The following is an 11,399-nucleotide window of genomic DNA, read 5'->3' as shown; positions in this document are numbered from 1 at the left end:
CTTTTGGTTTGCTATCCTTTCGGCCAACTATATCCTCGTAGGTTCAACCAGTTGTTAGGGATGGATGATCAATTTTTTTGGGGGCCACAAAAGCGATGTGGGCCATAGGATCAAGATATCAAAACACGTGTATGTCTTTAGAATTCTGCAGAATCCAAAAGAGAAAATTAATGTTGGATCAAGTGGAGATTGTTTTGGCTTTTAAGCATCATATCAATTAGGTAATGCTTATTTATAGCGCCACCCTTCAAGGTATGCATATTTTGTTGCCTTATTTATAATTTTAAAAATCTACCGCTAAACTATTTGAGTTCCCACGACATAATGCGGTGGTGTGATTTATTTATATAAGACCGACGTTATTTTTTAAAATTATTTTAAAACAATATACCAATTTATATAAATTATATATATGTTTGAAAAATTAGAAGCAGTGAAAGACAAAACTTATAACATGAGTGCATAATTTTCTCTTTATTTATTATATATCTAAATTAAAGTCAAACAGATAAAATTTAAATATAAATATAATTATTTTATCCTATGTACGATAATTATTTTAAAATTTTATCAGTAAAAATTTGTCTCGTATATTATAATTCAATTTCATTGATAGTTAAATCTTATATGTGCCATTATCCTATATATAATAATTATTTTAAAATTTTTGTCAACAAAATTTATCTTACATGTGATAATTCATTCTTATCACTGACAATGTATTTAATATTATATTTATTAGAAAAGTTAATCAGTGAATTTTTTTTTTCATATGATAGTTATTTTAATAATTTTATCAATGAAAGTTGTGTTATATATGATAATTATTTTAAAAATATTATTAATGATAACTGATTCCACATTTAATAATTATTTTGAATTTCATTAGTTAAAGTAATCTCATGTATTGATAGTTATATTAAAATTGATGTATACATAGTTCAATGTTATCATTGACAACTTGTCTTCATATATATCAATATTTTAAATTTTTTATCAAAGAAAAATTATCTCATATATGAATTCAATATTATCACTAACACGTCAACTTTCCAAATACCCATTTTGATTATATTTCATTCCTTTAAATTCCAGGTATGGGTTGAGAATCTAAGAGGGAGTCTTATTCCAATCTAGACTCACTCCACCATGTGTTTGTTGTCATATTTCAGATAAAAATGGATAGAAAAAATTATCCCAAATGCACCAAGGAGAAAGATGAGGGCAAACATGCAGGGTTACGTTTTGGTCAGCAAATTAACGTGGGAGTGGTAGGTAGGGTGGTCATGGCAGAATGGTTGACATGAGAGAGATGGTGAAGAGGATTAGTTACAATTATTTTAACAGTAGGGTCATTTTAAACATTTAGGTGTGAGGGGAAGAAATTAAAATGGGGCGCTGTACCGAAGCATGAGTAAGTAACTTGATCAGCCCAATTATTAAAAACCAATTGGAAGGTCGTGGCACTAAATAGGACATGCAATTGGTACACTAAACATACTACTTTATAATCAAATTTCCTTCTCCAAAGTAGTATACGATTGTATACTACAATGGTTAATTTTCAAAATCTACACTTATGTAATACTTCTAAAAACAAATTTACATTTTCTGTTGAAAAGCCAAATTAGGTTTTAACAATATATAAAACATGGCTTTAAGTGATGGTGAAATAATTGCAGACCACATGGCCTTCCTTACCCAACAATTTTAGGATTATCAACCTAAACAGTATATTTAGCGCTAGCAGTATATCATATCGGCTCAAACCAGAACGAATTTCACATAGCTATACATTTGGGTATATTTTATACAAGAGCATAAACGAAGATGAAAAGTTAAAAAAACATATAAACAACAAGCTCAAAGGACAAAAGGAGAAAAATAAAACGATGCAGGTAGAGAATAGTCACGAAACAAGCCCAAAGATAAAAAAAATAAACATAAGGCAATCCCAATACATTAATTAATGTGTAAGAGCTAATAGATTGGTAAAATAATTGAATTTAGAACTTGAAACGTAGAGACACCTTCATCTGTATCCATGTTATCTGAACTCTAATAAGAACTCACAAGAAATGGGTGCTGGCAAACTCCACACTCAATGGTCTCTGAACCCGAGCTAGGTACCTGGACCTGCAATTATTCAAAAACAAAGACAAAAAGGAAGGTGAAGATGACATAATGATGTATACAGAGTAGCTGCATGGAAATTAAGCAACATATTGAAACCTGCAGATGGACAGTGCAAATAGGACATGCAACTTCCTTCATCCGTCTTCCAGATCCTTCAGACTTGGAACCTGCAAATCAAACCACTTAAATGAGCCACAACAATTAATTTCAAATCATGTTAAAAAAATCCAGTTATTTGAATTAAATTACCCACACAACACATTACTTGAAACTCACATCTTTAGAAATTATATGAATAAAAAATCTTCAGCAATATTACAACACAGACTCCAAATATTGAACCCAGATTACATTACCTGATGACTTCCGATTTCGCTCCAGCTCCTCCTGCCAAGACAGTTACCAACAAAACACATCAGCATTTGAAGCACGCTTACACAACAAAAGTAAGATAAACCAAGAAACTATATAAACAAATTTAAAACCTTCCATGAGCAAGGAAAAACCAAGACACAAGTACAACACGCCACAAATATTCACCTGAAGTTTCCGGGCAAGATCCTCGTGACTTTGCAACAGAGGTTTATTTGATGACTCTTTAGCACTAGACAACCTTTGAGTCACTTCTGCCTGTACAGCAGGTTAGGTAAGAAACTTAAGAACATGGCTTCTATAATACTTTTAACAATTGACACACTAAATCAATTGAAGAATAAATAACAGAAATGGGGTATGTGGGAGAGGCCCGTCGCAGGAAGAAAAAATATCCCCAATTGATATCACAATTTATATCATTACTACCTCAGCAATTACACAAAAGCAAACCCATTCCAAAAAAGTTATCCACTTTTCCATTATCTCAAGAGTGACCGAGAGGAAAACCCAAAATAAATATCACACATACCATGCATCGGTCACAAACTCGTACTGGCTGAGCATTCTCATCAGTGGTGAGAGCAATTCTACCATGTGTACATTTGTCACAGAAAATGTCACCACAGTTCCTACAATGATGCTGGTAAAAGCAGCGGATCCTGTCATTAGAAACATGGTACGGTAAAGAGAAAACATAGCATGAGAATGGAAACAGGGAGATCAACCTTGCGTATAAAAGCCCCAAAATCAGTGCCACATGCTGTACATTTTGAGACCGCTTCATCTGGGACCTACACACACACAAAAATTTGGTAAAGATTCCAATAGTGATAAGAACTAATGTACAAGGACCCTGGTTAAAGTAAAGTAGGTTAATACAGTTGATCAATCAATTTTCATTAAAACTGAGTGGCATTAAGAAATTTTCCAGGAATTAATAGAGGAAGGCTAACATTCGGTAAATAAATTGAATAATATGGTTGCAACTAATATGGACGTTATTTTAAGGGGTTCAATAGGGAAAACCAATAAAAACATAGTTTTGAGGTGTTCAATAGTTGGCAAATTACTGTTTAAAAATGAGTAAAATAGGGAAGTCCACCATTGGACTGGTTTCATATTAGGGACCGTCCAATTATACATTAACATTATACATGTTAAAACAATCACAGTCAACCTCGTGAAGATGAGAAAATTAGAAATTGTGTTCTAGTAAACATGAAAATGGTTTGAAAGAAAACATTAATGCTAAATTCATAGGATCCTTTAGTTGCGGAAAGGAGGGAGAAAACTCAAGTTGCATCTATTGTTACCCAATGATCTTTCTCTTCATTGGCAGGTTTAATCATATTCATCCAATCACCAAGGCCTTTCTTTCTTTCGGTAGGCTGTTCATTTGTTTTTAATGATTCAACAGGCCTCCTGCTTCCACCCATTTCCTTGAACTGCAGTAAAAAATGAGTAAGACATATATAATAAACAATTGGCAGCATTGAAAACAATACGAGAAAACTTGATAAGTAGGCAAAGGCCCCAAGAATAAAAAATACTTCAAGCTATTTAACTGGATTAGGATCTAGCAAAGAATAATGACGAAAGAAGTGATAGATTTTATATCACTGAAGTGATGATTAGTTTTTTAATCAACAGCCAAAACCATGAATTCATTATCATAGACGTGGGCGACACTATTTGGCAACTTTTAAGCGGTAAGGAATATGAACTATTTTGTATAGTGACCCTTGCATCCAACTCCTAGGCATCAACATGGATTCAGAAAATGTTTGTCGAAAATCATTCGATGTTTCCAAAATACGAAGAAAAAAAAAACTACAGAACAATTATGATTTAAAAACAATATGTTGCATATATAATGCCAACAAATTTTTGTATAAGTTGCACCAACTACTCAAAATTCCTCAGTTCATCCTTGATTCACAGGCCCAACATGAATTACATTTTCATGAGATCAATTAGATAGTAACTATGAGGTAGATATGTAACATCAAGTATAACAAATTATCCATTGATAATCAGTCTTCATATAGAGCACCGCGGCCAAAAAGGTTCCCTTAAATATTTTATGAAGAGGTTCAAGTGCGAAAAGGAATTAAGTTAGAGAAGAGAGAGGAAATGTGAGGGGCATGGAAAGCACGAGAAAGGTTTAGAAAGGGAGAAAATCAGGCTACAGAAGAGAAAAAATAATGTGAAGAGTATGGAAGGTATGAATAAGGTTTATGAAGGGAGATAATCAAACATTTTCAAAGCTATCTGCATTTCCATTTTTTCTGTTAATCTATCTTACTCATTATGGCCCTGTTGTGACTAACATTTTCTCATATTATTCAGCTTGTTCTTGTATTTTCATGTAGTTCTAGTACATTCATCAATCACGTTGCAACTCAAACATGACAAGCAAATAAACCTACATCCTTTCCAAGGCCAGCGTACAAAAAATACAAAAATACAATGTCTTCCAATAAATTTCCTAAAATGAAACATGCTTTAACCAATTTATCAAAAATATGAACTATCTATCTATTGTCATAACAGAAGGATGAAATTCTTTGAAAACCTGTATGATTGCAGCAGTCACGGTATCCAAAAGTGTGTTTGTAGTGTAACTATTAGACTGCAATCTGATACGTCTTGGTTCAATGTCAACAGGGCTCTTCGACCAAAATGCGAAGGTAGATGAATCGAATCTCTGTTATTACATTAACAAAACATTATATAAAGACCTTGAGATTGAATAGGAAAATGAAACTCGCAGATACAATACAATGAAGTAACATGACAGAAATTAAGAAGCTCACATCACATCTAGTTATGTTCTCAAGAGGATATATTCTCAATGTTCGACTGGTATTTAGATCTAGCATGCGAATTCCATCCAAACCAACCTGAAAGAACAGGCAGTAACAAAGATATTTATTCAAATCAGCAACAATGCCAAACAATTTGTAAACGTACTTTCAACAAAAAAATAATCAGATATTGTCTGCAATCATGTGTGTGAAAAAACCAGTTAGTGAACCAGTCTAGTGATATAATCGAACAAAGGCTTTAAACTGTTTATATAAAAGCAGCACAGCAACAGCCTGCCTGACTATGAGTTTAATAATTGCAATATTACAATAACAAACTAAGGGTCTGTTTGATTGATTTATTTGAACTTATCTATTTGCATAAGTACTTGTGGGACGTTTCAAGAGAGCTTATAAAAACAGCTTATGACATGTCCATAAGCTATTTCAGCTAATTTTCATAATCTCTCCAAGATAAGCACATGAAAATAACGTATAGTTTATATGAACACGTATTTTGTCTTTTATTATAGAAATAGATTATAAATAAACACTTATTTGATAAGTGTTTATAGTGTAAGCGCTTGATTAAGTTATTTATCCAAATAGACCTAAATGAAAAAACGTTTGATAACTGCATTATTGTATCTAATCTAATCTAACAAATAACTGGAATTGATCAATTGAAAACTAACCTAGCAGAATAAAATACACAATCATAACAAATTACTCTAATTGTTATCCTCCTCCTCGTACCTGGGAAAGAACATCCATTGTGCTCTGACCACCACTCTCTGCCAACAGCTTGACTCGAAACTTTTGCACCCCACTTTTCACATCATCTTGCGCATCAGCCTTTGGCACAGCTTTCACAATCTTACTTGGCACTGACGACTCTTTCTGAGACGAAAAAGTAATCGGTCTCCCAAAATCATCGAACGATAGCGACGAAGACCAAGTAGAAGATTTCGGAGCCGTACCACGTGCCCCATACGGTTCCACTTTTCCACCTTCATAAGCATACACCCCATCTCCGTAACCTTCATCACCACCACCACCACCACCCCCTCCTTCATACCTAGACAAACCACCATCGTGCCGCTTACCGTATAATTCAGATCCCAAATCAGAACGGCTACGATTAAAACTTCCATACCTATCATCGAAATAAGCACCGCCACCGTAATCGGATTTCACCGGATTCTCGTATGGGTTTTCGTAGGTTGGAATCGGAGGAACAGAAGAGGCGGCATGAATATACGGAGCCGAATTATATAACGATGAATTGGGATTGGGGTTAGGGTTTGGTGGAATTGAGGAGTGAGGAGGGGCGAAATTTGGAGGCGTTTGATGTTGATCATAGGGTGGATAATAGGGTTGTGACGGTGGTTGATAAGGAGGATTAGATTCGAAGGGAGGATTGAAATTAGGGTTGGATGGAGGGTAGGAAGAGGGGACAGGATCAGGATTATTATTATTATTATTATTATTATTATTATGAGGAGGGTATGGAGAATAGTTAGAAGGATAATCGTAATTATTGTTGGGAGTGAAGGGAGGTGCGGAAGCGTAGTGGTTCGGAAGTGGATCGGATGGAGGAGGGGTAGGATTGGGGATTGGGTTTTGCATGTGGGGGAATTGATAATATGGAGCGGAGGTGTAATCTCCTTGATGCATGGCTCTGATCGCGATGAATTGAAGAGTTTATCTGCAAGAGGATGATTATTGATCTGTGTGTATTTCACAGGGACGATGATCTAGAAACAGCGACGCGTAGAGGTCGTTCACAATGGGTTGCGACTTGTTGCTTACAAACTCAGCCAAAACAAATCCACTTCTTCCACTCTCCCTGATTTCTTTATTCTAATTTTTAAAAAAGGGAAAATTATTAATTTTTTAATAAAACCAAAAAACAAAAACAAAATTTGTTTGTTGTATATCAGGAACAATTCTTCCTAAAAAGGATTAAATTGCACTTTTTATATTTGTTTTTGTAATTTTTAAATTTTTGGTATTTTTATTGCTAAATCAGTCATTATTGTCTCTTAATCTTTTTCAATTTTTGATATTAAACTCATCTTTTTTTTTATTGTGATAATATGACACATTTTGATTTAACACGTTTATTAATTTATAAATTAATATCCTATCAGATATAATTTATTTGTTGTACAAAATTTATTATTAATTAATTTAAATACATAATTATTTTTCAAAAATTTGTGTTTTCTTTCAAATAGAAAAATTTACTCAAAGTCAAAATATAAAAATCGAAAGGAAAATCGCAATAACCTAATTCCTCAGTCATTAGTGAATTCGTCATCATCAACATTTTTATTTGTAATAAATTTCTTCTTTCACATTCATCATTCACCTTTGAACGATTTTTAATTGTGTCTACCATTCACTTGAGTTCATGCAATCATTTGTGAGCTATTCTTCCACTCGTGATTCGACTATGATTCTTTTGTGTTTTTTGTTCATTTCATGAGTCAACTTGTGATTCTTATATGTTTCTGGTCTGAATATTTCGCGATTCAACTCATGATTCTTCTACATTTTTTTGTTGCTCTGTTGCAACTCGTGATTTTATTGCGTTTGTTGTGCAAGTGATTCACCATGTTCGTGTTTTGCAGATCATGAGTTTGAATATCTAGTGTTGTTTAGGATTTTCATAATTTGTGTTTGTAACTATATATTGTTCTTAGTGAGTATGTCAATTATTTTGTAATTGTAGTTTAAGGTTTGCTAGTAACAGTTTTATATTGTAATTTATGTTTTGCTTATTTTGCTACGGTATTTTTATGTTGCTAATTTTCCTATATTTTTGTTTATTTTTTATAGTATTGATTCGTATAGGCCATCACAAGTTGACGAGAGTTCAAAAGAACTTCAACTTCAACAATCACAAACACCAATCGTATTATCTCAAGGATCACAAGTACTTCAACCTCAAATATCAGAACCACCGAGTCAAGATAGTTAGATATTTGGTCTTAGATAATTAAGCTTAGAGGATATGTCTTGTTTTATAAATGACAGTAATATTTTTTTTTTTTTAAGTTTTTCACATTGTGACATTTGTTTTATATCTTAGGTAACATTATGACATTATTTTGAATTACTAGCGTATACCTTATGACTTGGGAAACATTATGATCCATATAATTGTTTGAGATTTTATGGTATTTTAATTGTATTTTTCTATAATATTTTGACATGTATATGGTATTTTATTGATTTTTTTCTTTTTTTTTCTCTTTCTTTCTAGTTCTCCTTGTTTTTCTAATAGGTATTTTTTCACAAAAAACAAATTACCAGTTTTTACAATTTTTTGGAATTTTCTAGTTTTTTATTTATTTTTTCATGTTTTTTTAATGGTATTTTGCAAGTAATTTTCTTATTTTTACAATTCTTTTTGGTATTTTCCTGGAATTTTTTTAATATATTTTTCTGGTATTTTTTTTATTAATATATTGCAAGTAAATTTGACTACCTTTTACAATTTTTTTACACGTGTCTATTATTTTTCTAGTTTTTTTACCAATTTATTTATTTATTTTTACGGGCTTTTTTTACTAGTATTTTGCAAAAAAAAAAATATAGTTTTTTGAAGTAATTTTTTTGTTATTTTAAATTTTTTTATATAAATTTTTAATATTTAAATATAATATATTTTATAAAAATAATTTATATATTTTAATATAATCATAATTTATATATTTTAATATAATCTGACATGATAACAATTTATTAAATTAATAAATATTACATCATATTAAACTGTGTTACATAAACATCAATTAAAAATGACGAGTCTAATTACAAACATTGATAAAATTAAGAAACCAAAATTATTGAATTAAAAAAATTAATAATATAATAAAACTGCCAGATTTTATAGTAAAATGATCAAATTGATAAAAATAGATAGATTAAAATTATAATTAAGTGAATAACTTTTTTTATAATAATTTAAAACAGGACATAAATGTTGCTTAGCTATTTATTCATATTCTATGTATTATAAAAATTTCAAACAACATATATTAATTTTAGTTGGTGAGTCGAGCGATATATCAAATAAGTTTTAAGATGTTTCAGGAAGAAAAAAAAAAAGTTTTTGAACGAAGATACATTGGTTCCATGTTGAAAACTATCGTAACCACTCGTTTATAAGCTATATTACCATTAAAAAAACATAAATGCAATGCAATGAAAAAGTTTGATAACTTTAATGTTTCATCGATTGCTTTATTCATCGGTCTTTTTATATGTATATCTTTACTTTTTTTTTAAATCACTAAAATACCCAACTTTTAAAAATATAAATTAAAATATAATTTTTTTTTACATCACATGTGACAATTTAAAAAAAATTTATTTATTTATTAAAAGGTCGCATCTTAAATATATGATAAAATTTAAATAAAAAAATTAACAATTAAATAATTAGATAATTTTTTTTAAGTAACCAAAATACTTCCTGCTAAAAAATATATATCAAAATGTTATTTTATTTTCTCTTTCTATTATTTTAACAACTACTTCTTATTTTGTGCAGATAAATTTATATTATTTTCATAATTCCCTCATGTTTTCCATGTAAATTAACACATTAATTCTATTTTATTAACAACTTTCTCTCATTTTTATCCGAATCTAATAAAAAGTAATAAAAATAATAATAGTAAATAATTATAATTAAAAAATAGTAAATTATATTAATAACATCAAATAAAATAATTATTCAATTTGATATATTTTCGATGTATTCGATGTATTTTTTTCTTCAATTTGATATATTTTATTTGATATTATTAATATAATTTACTATTTTTTAATTATAATTATTTTTTATTTATTAGTTTCAGAGAAAAAATAGTTTGAAAGTTGTTAACGAAATATAATTAAGTTGTCAACGAAATATAATTAAGTTGTTAATTTATGTGTAAGAAAAAGTTGTTAAAATAATATAAATTTATATATGAGTTATTGTTAAAATAACAGCACATGTTAATTATTTTGGCACATTTACTAAACCACATTTTTTTATTCAATGTAATGTATTTTATTTAATTTTATTATAGATTTTTTTTAATATTTTATTATTTTTAATTTATTAAATTAACAATTATTCAAGTGTTAAAATCAAGAGAAATTTTTTTTTGAAATGTTATACATAGTCACATCATCGGGATACCTTATACTGAGTCAAAATTATTTTTTGTGATCACAAAGTGGGGATGCAACTTCCTCAAAAGACAAAAACATATCATTTTGGTATATATATTTCAATATGTGGTGTTTTGGTGACTTAAAAAATATGATATTTAAATAAATTAACCTGATAACTGTTAATTTAATAAATTAAAAATAATAAAAATATTTTTTAAAAAAATTATACTAATAAAATTAAATTAAATACAGTAAATTGAAGAAGAAAAAATGCGAAGTTAAGTAGATATATCAAATAAAATAACGTGTTATATTTTTTTATTCAACACCTTACTACCTTGCATAAATAGAAAACTAAAAAAAAAAAAACGTGTAGATGACTGCATTATAAGAATTCGATCTCCTACTAACCAAAAAAAATTTTCTTAGTTGATCGTACGACGAGGATGCGACGCCCTGAAGGAGTTAAAAAGCAGAACATTTTTATATATATATTTAGGACACTATGGTTACTAAAAGAAAGTGAAATATTCTAATAAATTAACCTCAAAAATAAATTGTTTATTGAGAAAAAAACAATTTAAAAGTTAAATACCTAATTTTAAAGATAAAATTTATTCTTTTGATCCTTAGGACACATTACCATCCGAGTTTAACTTATTATGCTATTATTTAACAACCTTTGTACCATTCATGAAAGTTATTTTTGAAACAATCATCGTTCCTCCTTTTAATGCATTTTTTTTTTTCTTTCATAATTTTAAATTCAAACTGAACTAAATTTGTGTTCGAGTATTCCTTTGTATTACTTGGATTAAGACATCAGATAGTGGGAAATTGGTTGGCAGAGGCGTATCTTCCTTGTGACACGGAGTCGCGACCAAAAAAAGAATAAAATAAAAT

General features: G+C 29.7%; 1 protein-coding gene across 1 annotated transcript; it reads right to left on the bottom strand.

Moving 5' to 3' along the window:
• Positions 1-1,759: 1,759 nt before the first annotated feature.
• LOC101502880 (protein FREE1) lies at positions 1,760-7,162 on the bottom strand. Its single transcript, XM_004500871.4, has 10 exons — positions 6,075-7,162; positions 5,328-5,414; positions 5,087-5,218; positions 3,825-3,956; positions 3,237-3,302; positions 3,041-3,151; positions 2,677-2,766; positions 2,493-2,523; positions 2,233-2,303; positions 1,760-2,136 (listed from the first exon to the last, which is right to left on the bottom strand). Exons 1-10 carry the CDS (start codon positions 6,993-6,995, stop codon positions 2,059-2,061), a joined length of 1,719 nt encoding a protein of 572 aa, XP_004500928.1. The 5' UTR covers positions 6,996-7,162; the 3' UTR covers positions 1,760-2,058.
• Positions 7,163-11,399: the final 4,237 nt, after the last annotated feature.

Source organism: Cicer arietinum, chromosome 5 (assembly GCF_000331145.2).
Source record: "Cicer arietinum cultivar CDC Frontier isolate Library 1 chromosome 5, Cicar.CDCFrontier_v2.0, whole genome shotgun sequence".
Taxonomy (NCBI): domain Eukaryota; kingdom Viridiplantae; phylum Streptophyta; class Magnoliopsida; order Fabales; family Fabaceae; genus Cicer; species Cicer arietinum.
Note: the sequence above shows the minus strand (reverse complement) of the source record. Positions and strands in the feature narration are given on the sequence as shown.

What these genes read in the sequence shown, in the direction of transcription:
- LOC101502880 (XM_004500871.4), bottom strand. Translation starts at nt 6,995, where the DNA reads ATGCATCAAGGAGATTACACCTCCGCTCCATATTATCAATTCCCCCAC. An exon ending in TTGGGGCTTTTATACGCAAG is followed by an intron (nt 3,152 to 3,236) that starts GTTGATCTCCCT and finishes TGCTTTTACCAG; the next exon opens with CATCATTGTAGGAACTGTGG. An exon ending in TTTGCACTGTCCATCTGCAG is followed by an intron (nt 2,137 to 2,232) that starts GTTTCAATATGT and finishes GAATAATTGCAG; the next exon opens with GTCCAGGTACCTAGCTCGGG.